At 40.3% G+C, this 19779-nt stretch overlaps 1 protein-coding gene across 10 annotated transcripts in view; it reads right to left on the bottom strand.

The window, feature by feature from the left end:
- Positions 1-19573, bottom strand: part of col13a1 (collagen, type XIII, alpha 1) — a 196860-nt gene extending 177287 nt beyond the window's left edge. For all 10 annotated transcript variants that reach the window (XM_041789686.1, XM_041789694.1, XM_041789688.1 and 7 more), the window contains exons 1-2: positions 18913-19573; positions 1912-1978 (exon numbers count right to left, since the gene is read on the bottom strand). In XM_041789686.1, coding sequence (XP_041645620.1) covers positions 1912-1978; positions 18913-19203 — 358 coding nt within the window. In that variant the 5' untranslated portion in view covers positions 19204-19573. The remainder of the gene's footprint in view (positions 1-1911; positions 1979-18912) is intronic.
- Positions 19574-19779: the final 206 nt, after the last annotated feature.

Here is a 19779-nt window from a genome sequence, read left to right as displayed (position 1 = left end):
GTTCTTCACAGTAAAAGTCTTCAGTACTTTGTTTTGTTTGCTTTTATTGTGAAGGCCATCATCAGGAAACGTGGTGTTGTCAGCAGGCCTGCCCACAGAACTGGCATGTGTGTTGGACTGGTAGCACTGGCACTAGCGTCCTGGCTAATAGTTTCCTCACTTTGCACCTGGAAAGAGTGTCAACTATTATTGAGTTCAGGTGGTGAATTCATTTATTTCTGCCACTTTTAATCCCTTTAAACCTTTTCTGACCATTTTTGCCCCCATTATTTTCATTAATTTTGGGAAATTCTGCCATTTTTCCCAATTTTTGCGACATTAAAATTTCACCACTTTTAATCCCTTTCCACCATTTTTTTTCTGCCCGTCTTTGCCACTGTCCTGCTATAGTAATCTCCGTTTAGCCATTTTCACCACTCTCTTTATTAATTTCGGCCAGTTTTAACCACATTTCACTATGTTAAGCCCAATTTTGCAACCTTAAACCCATTTTGCTGCATTTTAATCTCTCTGCACCACTTTTTCTGCCTGTTTTGCCACTTTGACCAATTTTCTGCCACTTTAACTTATTTTTGCTACTTTTACAATTCATTTCATTACATTTTATGCCCTTTTTTGCCAGTGGTAAAACCTGGTGAAGAAGGGCAAAAACAGGATAAAAGTTGCAAAATGAAGGGGCAAAAGTGGGCTTACAGCAGTAAAAACTGATTAAAATTGGCCAAAAATGATTGAAAAAAGGGCAAAACATTGCAAATAAGGGCAATGGAAATACACAGACAAAAAATAAGGATGACGATTAAAGCCAACTGTATAAGTTTGTAAAACAAACTGATTAATGTGACTTGCAGTGGATAATTTCTGAGGTTAGGGTTAGGGTTCCCCTAAGTTTTTTAAGGTTTTCTACAGGAATAATGTTTCAAATTTAGACATAAAGAGCCACAAATCATCACAAAAGAGCCCCATGTTGAGTATCACTGATTTAGATGGTAATTCACTGCAAAAATTCATGAAGGTCCAATCTGAAACAGTGACCACTGTAATGGAAGAAAGGGCCTGGTGTCTGACCTCAGCTTGGCTCTTCTACAGGCCAGAAACTGTTAAACAAATTTAATCAATAATGATGAATGAGCACTAAAAGGCAGCCACTTTGACCACCACATTACCAACTCATCGTCTAACAAAGTGTTGAAAACATTTGCTGACACTACACAAACTCTTAAATCTCTCCCATCTCCAGTCTAAGTGACGTGAACGCAGCAGAGAGCCAACAACCATAGACAGAGCTGCCCCCCCTTAACGGATGACTTTATAACTGCCACCTGGGGCCGTAGCACACAAACAGGTGGCCCTTACACATGAAGCCGTTCCTCAGCTGCTCTGATTATTCTGACCCTCCGGGATATTTTAGGGAGTCTGATTGGCTCCAACAGGGTGGACAGGGATGTGGTAAGATTCCCAGAAATGCCTGAACGATGCCACCTCATTCAAACAGCTCGTACCCTGACCCAATAGGACACAAAACCTCCCGACTGCCATCTCAGCAGGAAACAGTCAGCCACATGGTGTAACAGAGATGGACTTCAGTAAAACAGACTATGGGTTCCTTTTGATTCTACAGAGTGGAAATATGATCCTGATAAAGCAAGAAAAGAGAGAGAGCTTTGGATTCACAGAGACAGGAATGCTTTGAACTGAGGTTTACAAACTTCTGCATATGTCATCCACATTAATATTAATCTGTCACCAGGTTTCTGACCAGTCAAAGCTCTTCAACCACCCTGTCATCTCCTGCAACAAATGCATGGATGAAAAAAGCAAAATACAACCATGCTATGAGAGAATCCTCAGATGAAAGTTGGATGATCTCTCTTAGTTTCCAAAAACAGGTTAAAAGGCAAAAAAGGATCCTACCTGGTGGACACATGCAGTGGGGAACGTCCCTCACCTCCCGTGTCTTTGGTAGTCGCGCTGCAAGCTTCTGCAGGAGAGAAGGAGAATGTTAATGTTTGTATTTAAACACAGGGAGACATTTGCATTCAGGCTTATATGACCCCAAAGGGGTCAGTGTATTTTCAAGGCAAAAGTTTTTTTATTTTGAAATGAGAAATCCAAAATTACGAAACAAATTGTCCTGAAAACATGTTAAAATGGAAGAAGAAAACATGAAGACAAATGCCCTTAGCACTTTCAGGTATTTCAGGATAAATTAAAGGCCATGAAAATGAAAACTTCTTTTTTGTTTTCAGTTTTTCATAGCGTGGTGAATGTGCAGGTCACATCTTGTCCACGAGAGTGTTTTGGAGCTGTTGGATTGTGTATTTGATGAGTTTGATGAGGGAAAGCCGAAATACTGTCTGCTTACATTGAGATGGCACAGCAGGTCTGAACTCGGCAGTGGCCGATCTAAAAACAGCTTGCACCGACAACTGAAGGTAACGACATTCTGAGCACTGCTGGGGTATTCTGGGCACGGCCTACCCCCCTGTTGGACCAGACGACCACTGACGAAACCAGGACTTGTCTTTTATTTTGCCTCTATAACACGTCTTGTGTATGTCTTTTCTAAAGTGTGAGGAATCACTCTCATCGAAAGAAATATTCAAATACTTGATATTTCCAATAAAGGTGTTTTAAGAAAAAGGGGTTTACATTTGGAAACTGAAGCAACCACAAAAAAAATGTGTATTTAAACACAGGGAGACATTTGCATTCAGGCTTATATGACCCCAAAGGGGTCAGTGTATTTTCAAGGCAAAAGTTTTTTTATTTTGAAATGAGAAATCCAAAATTACGAAACAAATTGTCCTGAAAACATGTTAAAATGGAAGAAGAAAACATGAAGACAAATGCCCTTAGCACTTTCAGGTATTTCAGGATAAATTAAAGGCCATGAAAATGAAAACTTCTTTTTTGTTTTCAGTTTTTCATAGCGTGGTGAATGTGCAGGTCACATCTTGTCCACGAGAGTGTTTTGGAGCTGTTGGATTGTGTATTTGATGAGTTTGATGAGGGAAAGCCGAAATACTGTCTGCTTACATTGAGATGGCACAGCAGGTCTGAACTCGGCAGTGGCCGATCTAAAAACAGCTTGCACCGACAACTGAAGGTAACGACATTCTGAGCACTGCTGGGGTATTCTGGGCACGGCCTACCCCCCTGTTGGACCAGACGACCACTGACGAAACCAGGACTTGTCTTTTATTTTGCCTCTATAACACGTCTTGTGTATGTCTTTTCTAAAGTGTGAGGAATCACTCTCATCGAAAGAAATATTCAAATACTTGATATTTCCAATAAAGGTGTTTTAAGAAAAAGGGGTTTACATTTGGAAACTGAAGCAACCACAAAAAAAATGTGTATTTAAACACAGGGAGACATTTGCATTCAGGCTTATATGACCCCAAAGGGGTCAGTGTATTTTCAACGCAAAAGTTTTTTTATTTTGAAATGAGAAATCCAAAATTACGAAACAAATTGTCCTGAAAACATGTTAAAATGGAAGAAGAAAACATGAAGACAAATGCCCTTAGCACTTTCAGGTATTTCAGGATAAATTAAAGGCCATGAAAATGAAAACTTCTTTTTTGTTTTCAGTTTTTCATAGCGTGGTGAATGTGCAGGTCACATCTTGTCCACGAGAGTGTTTTGGAGCTGTTGGATTGTGTATTTGATGAGTTTGATGAGGGAAAGCCGAAATACTGTCTGCTTACATTGAGATGGCACAGCAGGTCTGAACTCGGCAGTGGCCGATCTAAAAACAGCTTGCACCGACAACTGAAGGTAACGACATTCTGAGCACTGCTGGGGTATTCTGGGCACGGCCTACCCCCCTGTTGGACCAGACGACCACTGACGAAACCAGGACTTGTCTTTTATTTTGCCTCTATAACACGTCTTGTGTATGTCTTTTCTAAAGTGTGAGGAATCACTCTCATCGAAAGAAATATTCAAATACTTGATATTTCCAATAAAGGTGTTTTAAGAAAAAGGGGTTTACATTTGGAAACTGAAGCAACCACAAAAAAAATGTGTATTTAAACACAGGGAGACATTTGCATTCAGGCTTATATGACCCCAAAGGGGTCAGTGTATTTTCAAGGCAAAAGTTTTTTTATTTTGAAATGAGAAATCCAAAATTACGAAACAAATTGTCCTGAAAACATGTTAAAATGGAAGAAGAAAACATGAAGACAAATGCCCTTAGCACTTTCAGGTATTTCAGGATAAATTAAAGGCCATGAAAATGAAAACTTCTTTTTTGTTTTCAGTTTTTCATAGCGTGGTGAATGTGCAGGTCACATCTTGTCCACGAGAGTGTTTTGGAGCTGTTGGATTGTGTATTTGATGAGTTTGATGAGGGAAAGCCGAAATACTGTCTGCTTACATTGAGATGGCACAGCAGGTCTGAACTCGGCAGTGGCCGATCTAAAAACAGCTTGCACCGACAACTGAAGGTAACGAACCTATTACTGAGACTATAGGAATTATGGCAACGGACGAATTTGCCAAAATGTTGAAGTATCCCTTTAATAGCATGTAGAAATACCAAGCCTCAGTAAGAGAGTCACAGAAAAGATGTATGAGCTGTTGTTAGAATCAGAGGAGGGTTACTGAGTTCTGATATCAGGTCGTCACTGCAGACAGATTGTTAATGCCGAGAATTGAAGAAAGGATTAAAATATTGACACTTTAAATCTGAATGACCAAAACTGATTGTTAATAAATGCAATTCCTACATGATTCTAAAGAGAGGACAGAAGAGTTGCTCCAGTCTCCTTATTGCTCATCTAACCTTATGTACAGCATGTCAACAGCTAACAATATCTCCTAAACTGAGTCCTGTTCCCTTGAATTGCATCCTACAGTCGTGACGAGAACAAGCAGGACTGTTGACCTCATTAGATCAACAAAAGCATGAATGTGATTTGACCTCCAACACACCAGACTTCCATCCAAGTACATTCTCCACAGCATAGCAGCGAGTCTCTGTGGTGGTTACTAGCAGAGGAATGCCAGCGCTGCCTGCTCAGAGGCCTGCAACAGGTGCTGAAGGGGATGTCATGAAGGCACTGTCATTCTGAGCACTGCTGGGGTATTCTGGGCACGGCCTACCCCCCTGTTGGACCAGACGACCACTGACGAAACCAGGACTTGTCTTTTATTTTGCCTCTATAACACGTCTTGTGTATGTCTTTTCTAAAGTGTGAGGAATCACTCTCATCGAAAGAAATATTCAAATACTTGATATTTCCAATAAAGGTGTTTTAAGAAAAAGGGGTTTACATTTGGAAACTGAAGCAACCACAAAAAAAATGTGTATTTTTTTTGTTTATCGTATAGGTTGAAAATAAAATATGGTCATCACCGCTAACTTTACCACATGACCATGCAGCTAGGCCTCAGAAAGCTCACACCTTTTCCCCTGTAAGGGGGTCTGGCCTTGTTGCTCTGTCTCAAGGGACAAGGGGGGTCTCGAAATCAGAGAGTAGGGGGAAAGGTTAGAAATTGGACTGAGCCAAAATGCTATCATCTAAGAGTTACCAAACCCTCAAACCACTTAACCTGACACGCCAGATGGATTCGTTTCACACATTCATCTGGAAAACCTTCCATATACGGCGTTTGAGAAAGGGCAGACCCTTTAAAAAAAACTTGGAGGGTGATTGGATGAACATTCTGTCTGTCACATCTTTATGGGCCAAACAGAGCAACAAAACACGTGACATAGCTGCTACCAAAGTTCGCCACTACCAAGAAGTAAACTCCATAGAGAGCTGCATAACGTAAACCATGGAGACTATAGAAATGTCGATACACGACTTTTATCCTTTTTGAAAAGAAAACAACTCACTGCTGTTCTTTCTTCTTTTTTTAACGAAGAAATGTCATCAAGTTCTGATAAAACTGATGCTATAGCAGCATCCACACTAATGTCTTCCGCCATAATTGCACTGGCCTCTTGTCACTGCTTGCATATGTTACGACTCTGCCGCGCAGTACTGCCCCTTGATGCTGATTGGACCTGTCACTTTCTAACCAGGCCCAAACAGTTCAGACACAAGATGGATTTGCCCACAAGAAACACGTTCTGCTTTGCAAGGTTACAAACCACTACGTTTAAATAAAATGTGCTTTTATAGTACTTTTAATCAGTTAGGAGTCCAAATCTTGACATTTTGGAACTGTTAACTTCACTAGTAGCAGCTCCACCAATCAGAGAGGTCACTGTGACACCTTAGGATTGTGGGGAATGTAGTTCCGTTGCCTGAGATCATTAATAAACAGTGTCTTTCTCAAATGAAGATCAGTAATAACACTACTTGTGTCTTCTTGCAGTTTTTTTCCCAGGTCAGAGGAAAAATGCAGTATTCATTTACATTTTAAAAGATTGTAAATATAGTTCAAGTACATTTTGAGCATGCTATAGCCATTGAAAACACTTTTTTCCCAAATTAAAATTGTGGCAAGTGAAAATTCAGAGTGGCTAGTAGCTTTTGAACACTGTTAGCCACAGTGGTTAGTGAGCAAATAAGTTAATGTCAGGTATCTGGTTAGTTTGGTTCATGTATTAAAAGCATTGTGAAAAGATTTGGTGAAATGTTAATGCAAGATCTGAATGGCGAATTTTACGTCCAGAACCAGAGCAGCCAAAAAAGTAGGCGGGCACTGTTGAACTCTATGGGCGTAGTGGATAAACCCATTAGAGCTTAACCAATAAGTAAGTTTATAGTGGAGTGTGTTTGGCCTTGCCAGGGCCTGAACAAAAACTAAGACCACTGGAAAAGACAAGATAATAACAAGAGGTGCATACGATCCATACAACCAAGGAGGTGAGAGCTAAAATTACTGATCTATGCTTGATGTATGATATAAGATTTACGGAGGGCCCTTTATTTGGGCCACTGAGAGGCCTAGAGATTTCTGGGTTGGTCTGAGCTCTTTGAAAGTCAGCTCTAAAGTATCTTTACCTCCTGAAACTTGGCCAATAACTGTATAAATCTAACACGTACATCTAAAACGCTCGATGGCGTCTGACCCCGGCTCTATCGATGGTTTCAGACGATGTTAGATGATCCAACAAACATCACATTTGAAGCATTTTGGGACACATAAAGGCTGAAGTCAAGCCACATGTCGATATAACACTAAGACCATATAAATCATGTAGGTTCTGCTGGCCTTATGTGGGTATTTTCTTCCATAAGAACAGGGTCAGCTATGAAACACCAAAATTTGCCTTTCAAATCAGATTCCAGAGTTCTTCTGTTAAGTGCTCCTGTTATTCAGGAGTCTCATGCTGAATCAATTGTCCAACTGCACACTCAGACACAAATTTCCCTGAACCCATTTTATATTATTCATGAATCCTTCCAGGAATTTATTTGGTTGATACTGGCAGACCCTACCAAGGACTGGAGAAGTCTTTAGTAAGTCTAATCCAGAGAGCCATGCAGCCATGACTCGGTGAGCTCGAACCTGAAGCAGCAAAATCCCCGCGATGGAGAAGGTGAGAGAGCAGAGTCAAACATTGACGCTCACAAAGACACAGAGCAGCCTGAGGGAGTGAAATAAAGGACTAATGAGGGGACCTTAAACACGGTGATCAGCCCTTAACTCCTCTTCACATGGACGTGATCCTACAGCGACTAATCACTGCTTTGCTTTAAGGCTTCATGGTTTGTGTCTGTTAAAACAATACTCTCATTATGAAGTTATTATAGCATATATAAATGTTTTGAGACTTACTGATTTTGAGCCCATATTTTTCTTTCCATTAAAAACCTGCCTTTGTGCTCTAAACTGCGTCCTTGTGCTTAGACTTTCTATGTTTGAACCTGTGTACAAAACTTTTTCAATGAACCAGCCAATGGGAAACAGGTAGAGGATGGACCAATCATGTTAGCTCTGCTCGTTGTTGCTGTGCGGTCACCAGCAATTCCAGGCCTGTTTTGGGGTGAAAAGTCTTTCTTTTCCTCCTTGGAGAGAGTAGCCATGATTAGACAAAAAGAAAAACCCTACATAATGACCATCCTCTAAAACGTACTGGCAACGCACTACAAACAGCGGTTTGTAGTGCAGTTTGTAGCAGGCTGACACTCAGCATATTTTTACAAACTTGTCCTAGGGTTTTCATCTGAGTGACTCCTGAATTTTTTTACTTTAACCAGACAACCTTGAGACTCAAAGTTGTGCAAACTGTGAGTTTTAACCACAGGTCAGGGCCGTTATCAGAGCCCAAACTTACACACACATGGGCGTTTGTGCCACACCCCAACGTGGGCCAGGGTGCAGGGCCTTTCAGTGCTGCTTGCAGCCCTAATTTGTGCTCGGATGAAAGAAAAAAGGAAAAAAAAGTAAGATCAAAGAACAAAACACTGGTGATGTAAAAATTGCTGTTAAAAAAGAATGTTATAGCCCAGGTTTTCTGTTCTTAGATCTTTCTTATTTTGATCTGAACACAAAGCCAAACTGTCTTTCATTTATTCAATTATCATTTGTTTTAAAAAATGGCAAACACCTATATTTAAACAGTGACTGTGAAACAGCTTGTTTCTTGATTTTGGTCGTCTGATTTCTAATTAAAAAGCCATTGTTGGTAAAATACACTGAGCAAGTTCCTGCAGAGCTCAGTTCGTGTTAGCCTGTTAGCTGTATATCATTAGTAGATCTCCAATCATCAGCAGGCCTGTTTAGTCTCTCTCTCAGCTGTAATCTATCATTCAGATCGGCTGAGAGAAGTGCCTCTAACTGGGTATTTATGTGTGTACAGCCATCACTAACTGTGCTCTGACAAAGTGCAGAGGCGGCTCGAGCACTCCTACTTGAGCGTGCTATTTGCATCGGGCTGTCTGATTAGCACACGGCTCATTTATACTCACAGACACTCATCATAGCCGACGCTGACATGTATATGCACGTATTTGTGTCCGTGTTGTGTGACCGTACGTGTAGAGGATTGGGTGACAGCTCTGTGGGGAGAGGAGTGAGGAAACCGGGGCAGGGGGAGACCATATTTTTCAGTTTCTACACCTCACAATGTGGCCTTTAGCTCCCATCATGCCTCTGCACTGGCTGTGAGCACCAGGCTTGTGCAGCAGGTCTGCAGAGAGCAGTTTGTGGTCGACTGTAAACGCTGAAGGGGCCACGTTTAGGCGAGATAATGACGAGTGAGGTGAAGGTCGGGTCGGTCGCGCTGTTTTCAGGGGTGTTGTTGAGGGTAAGGCAGATACTTTAGGAGCGGTACGACCGAATTCAAGGACCTCACCAAGTTCATTCTTAACCCTGACACCTGTTGAGAATTCTAAAGCAAACATTTAGGCATGCTGGGCTTTCTCTACGAAGGTGGACTTTATGTTTTTATTTGAAAAGAGAAATTATTTTATCCAGGTCGTATGGTGGCAACAAGATATAAACACTTATTTATTTGATCAAGCATTAATAGTTTACTCATTTATTTACTTCTTAACTCAGGCAACTTTGAGCACTTCATGTTTACAACCTGAGCCTCTTAGTTCCTGATCTATTTACATGTGTGTTTTTTGTGCAGTAGTATTATCAGACCTGTAGACCTACTACTACACATCTAGTCAAATCAAGGGAGACGAGTCTAGCGGAGTCTAGATAGATCGATAGTTTATTAAACCCGGGGGAATTCAAGGACTAGGCCTGAGCTTTGAGGCTAGCTGAGCATCTTTAACAGCTTTTCTCCACTGTTTGGTCATAATCGTGATTTTAAAGGTCATGCTGTTATTCCATTTAGAGAATACAACTTGTAGGGTACTGGATAGACTGTAATGACAACTGACTGGCCTGCACAGAAAAGGCAAGAACAGGATTTTTCTGAGCTTTTAAGGATGGCATCATTTTCAAAGCAAAGGATGGAATGTTTTAAAAGCTTTAAAGGATGATGTCATCTTCAAATCCAAGGATGGAATGTTTAAAATGCTTTGAAAGATCAAACCATCCTTGTTCAGTTTGTAAAAGGGCTTAAAGTATGACATCATCAGAGGCTGACAATGGAATTTTGGTGAAGCTGGGGATGTTGGGGCCATTTTCCCTTCATTTTTGCTAAAATTTAGTCAGCAGCTTTTGGAAAATGCCAACAAAGCTAACAAAGGACAGGTAACAAAAGGAAAAGGTTGTTGGTAAAGGTGGTATGAGACCAAGTAATAATGTCTCATTCATGAAGCAACCAACCCAGTTCTTATGTATGAGTGACAGGAGCTGGCTCCCGTTTGAAAGCCAGTTTCTTTTCTCATTTTTGCCATTATATAACCCACATTTAAAAAGCCAAAGTGGTACCAAATGAAGAGCTGTTTGGGAGCCTTAACCAAATAATCCAAAACTCTGAAAATGAGACTGATCAAAACAACTGATGCTGGACAGGCATTGGCTGTGAAAACACAAGAAAGATCAGAGTTTACTCTGGCCAACTGAACTGAACCAGACTGCTTGATGAAAACAGACCATATGTTAGCGCTGTCTGACTCTTCCCGGCCAGACTTTAGATGGAGGCTTTTAACCCATGTCTGCTGCTATTTCTCTGTGACCTTTTTATTTTTATTTATTAATTTATTTTTACTCGCAATTTTAATGGTAATCACAATTGCAGACAACACAAAACTTTGGCATTTTGATAGTGCTTCTTTATGCAGAACTCACTTCCTGCCCCCCAGCTGGAGTTCTTTGCTGTGATGTCATCTGAGAACAACCTGTTATGGTTTAAAATGTGACCATGTTTACCGGTGACTTCAATCAAAACTGATACTGAAAACAGGAAGAGTACGAGTGATGGCCTCTTTATGTAATACAACTCTCTAACAAGTGTTTAGAGGAACAAAAGTGCCCTCAGTAGATGCAAATCAGAATCATTATCCATTAAAAGAGGGGCTTGGGAGGGCTTTTCCATGTGTGTGCCCACAGGCCTGTTTTCTCATCATCCATATATTCACAAACCTTTTAAACAGCCTTGTACCCTGGCACCAAAGCCGCAAATAAGCACAGCAGAAACATTACTCACTTGGCTAATGGATTCTTCTGTGATCCATATTGGACTGGAATAATAATAATAAGTCCGGACGGCTGGAACGGTGGACGTTTTCCATAACAGAGGAAACTGGTCATCATGGAGGAGACAGAGAGGAGGATTCTGGACAGCGTTTGGGTGAAAGTATCACAGGCACCCCCCCGTCTCCCTCTCTCACTACAAAAGCTCACATCTGTGCTCGTGTCTCATCAATAATAACTATTTATACACAGAAAGCTAAACAAAGAGGCAGGCTGCATCGCCCCAGGCCCGTCGACACATGAAGATGGAGAGATTCTCCCCACAGGGCCAAACAGAGGAGCTCCAGAACACAGTGCTCAAACAGGATCCTAACAACGGCCCATTTGATTGGTTATCAAGGTGTCCATCAACCTCAATGTGTCCTGTTTGTTAACACTGAGGCCCTGTTTACATTTGATAATAATCGGTTTTAGTCATTCAGATACCAGCTGAAATCACTGTAGTCAGTGTGCCCACAGGGCAAGGATGGAATGTTTTACAAGCTTTGATTAAATCATCTTTAAAGTACAGAGGATGGAATGTTTTTTTAACCTTTGATGGCACCATCCTCAAAGGCAAAGGAAGGGATGTTTTAAAAGCTTAAATGACATCTTTAAAGACAGGGACGAAATGTTTATAAATTTTGATGACATCATCTTTAAAGGCAGGGGTGAAATGTTTATACATTTTGATGACATCATCTTCAAAGGCAGGGAATAAATGTTTATAAATTTTGATGACATCATCTTCAAAGGCAGGGACGAAATGTTTATAAATTTTGATGACATTATCTTCAAAGGCAGGGATGAAATGTTTTATAATCCTTGATGACACTATCTTTTAAAAGTCTATTAAAGACATTAAAGGATGACAACGTCAGAGGCAGAGCATGGAAAGCTGGTGAAGCTGGGGATGCTGGGAGCCTTTCATCCAATTAAGCCAAATAGAAGGTCATAGTTGGCCACTTTTTCAAAAGTTGCAAACAGAAAACAGTCAACAAAACTGAAAGACTGTTGGTATAAATTCGTTTTAATAACAAGGGCCAATTAGCCACAAGCTAAGAGGCTAGCAGTGCTCTTTAACAGCTTTTCTTCCACATGTTTTCATAAACATGCTTTTAAAGGACATGATATGCTATTTAGCTAAAGTATCTTGTAAAGTACCAGTTAAGATTGAAATGGCACCTAATTTAAGACGACATTTTGTGGAGGAGCTGTGACGTGTCATTCACAGACAAGCTGATTATACGAGCTGGCTATTTCCATAAGCGGCAGGTGGCTCTCGTTTGAGAGACGGTTTCTTTTTGTCACCTCTTTTTTGTTGTTTAAACCATGAATATTGTGATTACCAGAATTCTGCCCAGTACCTTAAAGGGCCAGTGTCCATAGCCACCATATCTTGCTCTAACAGCATTTATTTTTAACACAAAACCAGTGTAGTTCCATATTTTTAACACACACATGAAAGAATTCACATTGATTATCTTCTGTTTTTGTTGCTGCACTCTCTGTCCTTTACATGGAGTTCAGTGTTTTTCTGGGATGCAATTTTTTTTTCAAATTCTAAGCAAAAATGGTGCAACTTTCAGAATAAATCAGTGATATGAGAGAAAAGTTGTTCTGAGATCAAAGAATTCAGAGCTCAAGGCCAGAATCCTTAGATCAAAGTCAGAATTCAAACATCAAAGTCAGAATTCTGGGGTCAAAGTCTGAATTTGCAATTCAGCAAAAAAATCTTAATTTTGACTTTTTTTTTTAGGTCTAGAAAAAAGTTGGATAAAAAAATTGAATTACACTAAAGTCAGAACTCTGAGATTAAAGTCAAAACTCAAAGATTAAAGAAGGAATTCAGAGTCAGAATACTGGGATCAAAGTCTTATTCCTAGATCAATGTCGGAATTCTGAGTTAGAATTCTGGGATCAAAGTTGGAGTTGCAAGATTAAAGGCAGAATTTGAGAGTTCTGAGTAATAATGCTGAGTTTAAAGTCAGAATTCTGAATCAGAACTTTGGGATCAAAGTTAGAATTGACTGACTGTTTTTCCTCAGAATTTGAAAAAAAACATTGGATTTAAGAAAAAAAGAATATCAGTCACCCTAATGCTCACCTGAACATAAGGGTGTAAACTAGATTAGATCTAACTACCCATACTGGATCATCCATGATCCTGATCTGGAATCTACTTTTTGGCCTGGGGTCCATAAATGTTTAAACACCAGTTATTTTGTCCTGATAAAGTTTGACTCAGGCTAACAGATGGACAGACAGCATGCACCAGAGACCCCTGCAGTGTGCACCTTGTTGCTTCTTTTCCCGGGAAGTGCGTTATCCCAGTCCTAGTGAAAGGAGGGGGTGGGGGTGTCTGTATGTTGGGGGGGGGGGGATGTTAAGAGTTGGGCCAAAGCAAACGGAGGAAGGGAAAACAGAGCCCCCGTGGGACTTCAATGGCTGTGGAGGAGCTTATTAGTGAAGCTGTGGAAGTGGTCAATGAAAGGGCAGCGCGGAGGGCGACCTCAGAGCAACAGATGTGAGAGCAGGCCGAGCTCCTCACACGGTATCTCTCTCTCCATCTCACACATGTGCTCACAGCAGCACGTTAACAACACATGGACGTGCTCCTTCAGCCAGTCTGATTCAGAGATGTACAGGAACAATCAGGAATCCGTGCTTTGACTACAGAAATACTTGTTTTTTTTAATAACACCTGTTGCTCATTTCCCTACAGCGATAAAACCTACAACCTCCACAAGTGCAGACTTCTTATTCTCCCCGCTGAACAAAATACTGTGATTACATGCATGTGCATCCTTTAATCTTAATCTCTGTTTCCACCTGAGATTATCCCTCTCTCCTCATGAACCATAAATCAGCGCTGGGTTGCAAAAGTTTAAACACAGATTGAACATATTCACCATTTGTGCTGCACAATTTGGTAATAATGTGCAACTGAGATTATACTGGACAATATACAAGTAATCCACAAATAGTTTCATGAGTATACCTCCTCAGTTATCAATAAAACAGTGTATAATGATAGTTTTAAAGTGTGTATTTATCAACTTGAAACATGCAAATAGTAAGTAACCCCAAAAATATAAAACTGAAAGTTTTTGCAGTCCTGCTTTCAAAACAACTGAATATCATCCAAAAAAAATAAATAAATAAATAAAAGTTTTTCTTTTCTTTTTTTAAAGGTACTTCTATGAAGTTCAATAGTGGTCCTTTTTTTGTAAACTTAAAGGGCTTTCTGCAGAAATCAGTATTTTTACTTCTTCTTAAGTCAGTTTTAATCAGAGTAACTGTACTTTTACTTCAGTCCGATACTCTTGAACTTTTTCCACGTAGCACATAGAGAGAGAATGATTCACACCACATCCATAGACAATTAAAAACTGGAGCGTTGATATCTCAGGGTTAAACTACTCAGAGTTGATTTAAACTCCTAAACTCCAGTCTGAGTAAAATGGTCTTGAGTGTTAAAGTGATTTGACAGCTGATCTAAGCCCTGCCCACTGTGATTTCAAATCTGGGTAATCCCATCATGCCCTTGGGCGGAGATGTATTTTAGATGTCTTTAGTTGTGTTTGGATGTTGACTGTTGCGCAGTGATCCCTGCTGGGTTTTTTTGTTCATGTTTCTGGTGGATTGTTGTTGTTTTTGATGTGAGACACATTTGAACCATGAGTGAAGTTATCCACCGGGTTAGAGTCCCCACCTGTGACTTCAGGTGTTCCTAAAGGAAGTATTGTGCATATTCATCAGTTTGCATTGCCTTGTGTGGACTAACATTTTTAAAGTGTTAAATTTAACTCTATATGAGTTTTAATTTTCTGTGTATTTGACTTTATTATAGAGGTGTGGCTTTACCTGAACAACCTGGTTGGAGATCTGGAAAGATCAGATTTTATTGTACAACTCCTCAGTAGCTACTCACTTCCTAGTACTTAAAGTAAACTTTGAATTAAATATATTTCACTTTAATTTGAGCAGATTTATAGACTGGTCTTTTTACTTCTATTTTAAGTCAATTTTAACCAGAGTGAGTGGACTTTAACTGGATTTACATAGGCATGCACTTTTTCTACCTCTGCAAGAGAGGCACTGCTGTAGCAATTTACATCATAAAAACCCTCCTTGCTGATTGGTTGAATGAGGTGAAAACGTCATATTGGTGACAATATTTAGGTTGGTTTGGATGTCACAGTATCTGAGGTATGATTTTTACATCTCAACTTAAAGTCGTTTCAACATGTTTTTTTAGGTGACTTTATGCTGGTCCACCTTATTATAGTTCACCTTTAGTGAATCAGTAAAGCCAATCCACTTTAGGGGAAGATGTGCTGAAGATCTGTGGCACTCTGCGAGAGGGAAGGCCAGCTTTATAAGAGTGTTGGTGATGAAGGTGGTACAGCCATATGATTTGTTAGTTGGACCCTGACACTGAGCAGATAGCAGAGCAAATTAGCACCATTTGTGTTTCTATTTGCTGCTGTAATCTTTTAGTCTTTGTTCATCAGGGGATTGTGGGAATTATTTCGGTATTTTACTTAGTTTTAGTAAAGTTCACTATTTACGTTATTGTATCAATTTGGTGATGGAAAACATAAAGTCAATGAGTTCTCCTTGTCAGAATGTTTGTTTACAGAATTAACACTGCAGCACCACCTAGTGTTGAAAGTGAGAAGTAAAAAGAATAAAGCACAAGTTACAGTTACATTGCTACAGTAAAGGCCACATTCAGGCCTGAGCACCAAATGGGTGCTGGAGCCCTAGTGTAGTTGTAGGTGTTTTGTTTTCTTTCCCACTCTCTCTCATATGTGGAGCATCTGACATGCTGATCTGCGTGACAATTAGCACACACCTAAAACTCTCACTGTCAAAAATAGTTTTACCTAGATTTATGAAATTTGGTGTGTAGATGCAGCTTGGGGAGATCTACAAAAAACCTGCCATTTTGAATAAATTTATTAAATTTGAGCTTTTTGGGCCTGTTCCAGGATTCATATTTGAACTGATTAGTTCAAGGGACATGATCCGATTGACGTGTACTTTGGCATAGAGCTAGAGGAGACCTTGATATTGAACATTTTTGTCAGTACATCTTCAACAGCTGAAAGATGCAGCCGTGGTGAGCCCTAAAATTTGCATTTACAATTATGAAAAAATAAGCCTAAATTGTGGCACTTGGGGCCTTTTCCAGAGGTCGTGTTTGATCAAACTGTTCTGAGGGACTTGATCTGATTGACTTCTACTTTGGCACAGAGTCAGAAGAAACCTTGATGACAAAAATCTATTTGGTACATTTTTATAAGTCAAAAGGCACGGCCACGACAAGCCCTTAAATTTGTATATTTCTACAAACAAGAAGTTGTTTATAACTCAGCTGTGCATTGATCAACAGACTCAGACTTTGTGTGTTTATGAAGGGTCCATGCATGCATACATATATTCACTGGTCAGATTTATCATACATCATAGCGCCTCCTAGTGGTGACAGGTAATGTCAGCGTTTATCATGCAAGCTGCTGCATCCAGATCTACGTCAAATTAGAGTAAAAAGAGTAAAATATGTGTGTATGTGGAAACACCTGCATTGTCAGTGTCTTTATGACATGCTTTAGCTGGTGTAATTTTATGTTGTGGATCCGCTAAGACAGTGATACTCAACGTGTGGCTCTGGAGCCACATGTGGCTCTTTTGTGATTATTTGTGACTCTTTTATGTCTGAATTTTAAATATAATTCCTCCAGATAAACTTGAAAAGGAGAAACTTTTTGCCATTTTCACAATTTTTTGCCACTTTTCACCCATTTAAGCTATTTTTGCCATTAAACACCCCTTTTTTCCTATTTTTTGGCTGTTTTGCAACTTCTTTTTGCCACCTTTACCCTGTTTTTCCACTTATATCCCATTTTTGCCCTTTTTCACCAATTTTGCCACTTTTCACCCATTTAAGCTACCTATTGCCATTAAATATCCCTTTTCTATTTTTTGCCCATTTTTGCAACTTCTTTCTGACACTTTTTCCCCATATTTGCCACTTTTATTCAATTTTTGTCCTTTTTTTAACCATTTTTTGCAACTTTTCATCCAAATAAGCTACCTTTCCCCATTAAATACCACTTGTTTCCTTTCTCCCAAATTTTTGTCTCTTCTTTCTGCTACTTTTTTAGCCAATTTTTTCCCTTTTTCACCATTTTTTTGTCACATTTTCCCCATTTAAGCTACTTTTTTTCTTTACATACCACTTGTTTTCTATTTTTTTTTTTTTTTTTTTTTGCCTATCTTGAATGCTTTTTGCCCGTTTTAGTCACTTTTGACTCATGCTTTTTTGACACATTTTTGCCACTTTTGACCATTTTTGCCACCTGTAACTAATTTTTGTGTCACTTCTCACCCATTTTTGCTACTTTCTGACCATTTTTCCACTTGTTCTCCCCATTTTCAGCCATTTTTGCTGCATTTTGACCACTTTTACCACCTTTAATTAATTTTTTTTTTTGGCTACTTCAAGCCGTTTTTGCCACTTTTCACCGCTTAAATTGTGGCTCTTGCAAAGGTATTTTTCAACAGTTAAGCTCTTTGGTTGAGCAGGGTTGAGTAACACTGCACTAAGAGATGTGATACATCAGAGAATTAATACTTTTCTGTGTTCATAGACGTCTCTTAGTGCAGTGTTACTCAACCCTGCTCAACCAAAGAGCTTAATTGGTGGAGTTTGGACACCGTGGTCTTACACATAGAGATACTTAGACATCCTTTTAGAGCAGAAAATATGATTCAGTACAAAAAAAAAAAAAAAATACAATTGAAGCGTACAAACACTGCAAATGCTTTAACCCCATGGTGCAAACTATGGTGGCCTGGAAGTGCAATACAAAATTACAAAATCTGAAACTCTTTTACCAAGCTTGAAACAAATAAGCATTAATGAAAACATTTTTACATTTCATGAAACAAATTTACATCAGCAAAATACGACTAAAAATTACATTTTACAAAACAAGACAATGCAGTTTTGCATGGCACTTCAAGGCCACCGTACAAAACAGTCCAGACAATTCCTTTATAACTCTAAATCAAAGTTAAGAGTATTAAACACCAATTTAACAAATAAAAACACTGGATGTACCGTGCATTGGTGAAAAGAAAACTGCATAAAACAAAACATAAAGGGTTTGCATGTTTTGAAAATTTGATGTTTTATGAAGCTTGGAGAGTAGATGTTAAAGAAGTTACCTTTCAAATGTTTCAAAACATGCAACAGTATCCTATTTCTACAGTACTGTTCTATATCTTCATGTGCATTTTCTCCTTCCATGCATTTAGGTGAAATTAAAGGGAAGCAGCTGGGTATAAGAAATAAGCACTTGGTCTGCACATGCTCAGTAGGATTCTCTCCATGCCTGCAGAAAATCAACAAGATCACTTCATAAAGTAAAAGTTTGCGACCTTAAAACGTTTGAATTTTTTTTATTGGGTTTGCAGCATTTTCTTCTACTTTTAGTTTGGATGACTTTGAACTTTCTCTCCAGACTTTGCTTTGATATGAGGACATTTTGGGCTCTCTAAGGGGCTTGGACCTTGGCTGGGGCTAGGGGACCCATCAGAGGCACTCTTAGGACCATGTAGATTTATTTTTGCTGTTTTATCCACTTTTGGTCCTTTTCCTGTGTTAGAAACGCTCATCCTAATCATTTAAGCGAGTTTAGACGTGTACTTTAAAAGTGATGAACGCCTATCATGAATTTATCTTGTGGCCCCTTGGAGCACGAGACCCAAGGTTGCCCACCTTCGCCTGCAGGTAAAACTTTTCCTATGTTGATGTATAAAACCAGACCATGAAGCTTGAAGAAAAGCGCTCACCTCCTCCAGGATCTGGTCCAGTCGTCCCAGTATAACGGGCTCCACCTGCTCCACAGACAACATCCACGCAGAGAGCTGCTGCTGCTCCAGACTAACTATCCTGGACTGCAGCTCCGAGGTGCGCACAAAAACCACTATGCAAACTCCAAGGCACAGAACAGATACTGCGATGCAAACCGTTACGCCACACAGATCTCTCCAATCCGTCCACCGGCGCTGTTTGGATGCTTTCTGCTGCTGCGTCTTCGCGCCGTGCGTCCTCCTGTCCGCTCCCCACTTCTGATCCTCCATTCTGGTCTTCTTACTCTGGGTTTGTCCACACAAAAATCCACTTATTCTCCAGCTTCTTCCCGTGGAATCCTCACGACCTGCGACTTTGGAGGTGACGCGCGACTGTCCAACTTTTAAGAGAAAAGTTAAACGGATGTCCTCTCCGCTCCAGACTCCCTCAGATGAGCTCCTACATCGACTTTAGAAGATGCCACATAGTTCAGACGGTCACCACTCAGTCTGGGATGTTCCTGTCTCGTAGTCCTCGGTGTCCCGCTCCTTCTGTCCCATTCGCTGCTTCTCCTCTGAGCGCTCCGCAGGTCAGCAGTCAGTGCGCGTCTCTGAAACCCGAGCCAGCCCCTCTCTCTCTCCTCTGCGCAGCTCTGGATGCCGCGGGCCCTTTGCTCTCAGTGCATGCTCCTCCTCTGAGAGGCTTTAGGTTAAATGCTGGGGCGGGATCCGTGGCGGTGCTGCTCCCCCCTTTGATCCGCGAGATATTTTTAGGGTGCGCAAAGCAAAGCGCTCAGTCACACAGGCGGTACGGTGACGGCCTGCTGACAGAACGGCTCGGCTCCAGACCAAAACAACGCAGCACTC

Source organism: Cheilinus undulatus, linkage group 6, assembly GCF_018320785.1.
Source record: "Cheilinus undulatus linkage group 6, ASM1832078v1, whole genome shotgun sequence".
Classification (NCBI taxonomy): Eukaryota; Metazoa; Chordata; class Actinopteri; order Labriformes; family Labridae; genus Cheilinus; species Cheilinus undulatus.
Note: the sequence above shows the minus strand (reverse complement) of the source record. Positions and strands in the feature narration are given on the sequence as shown.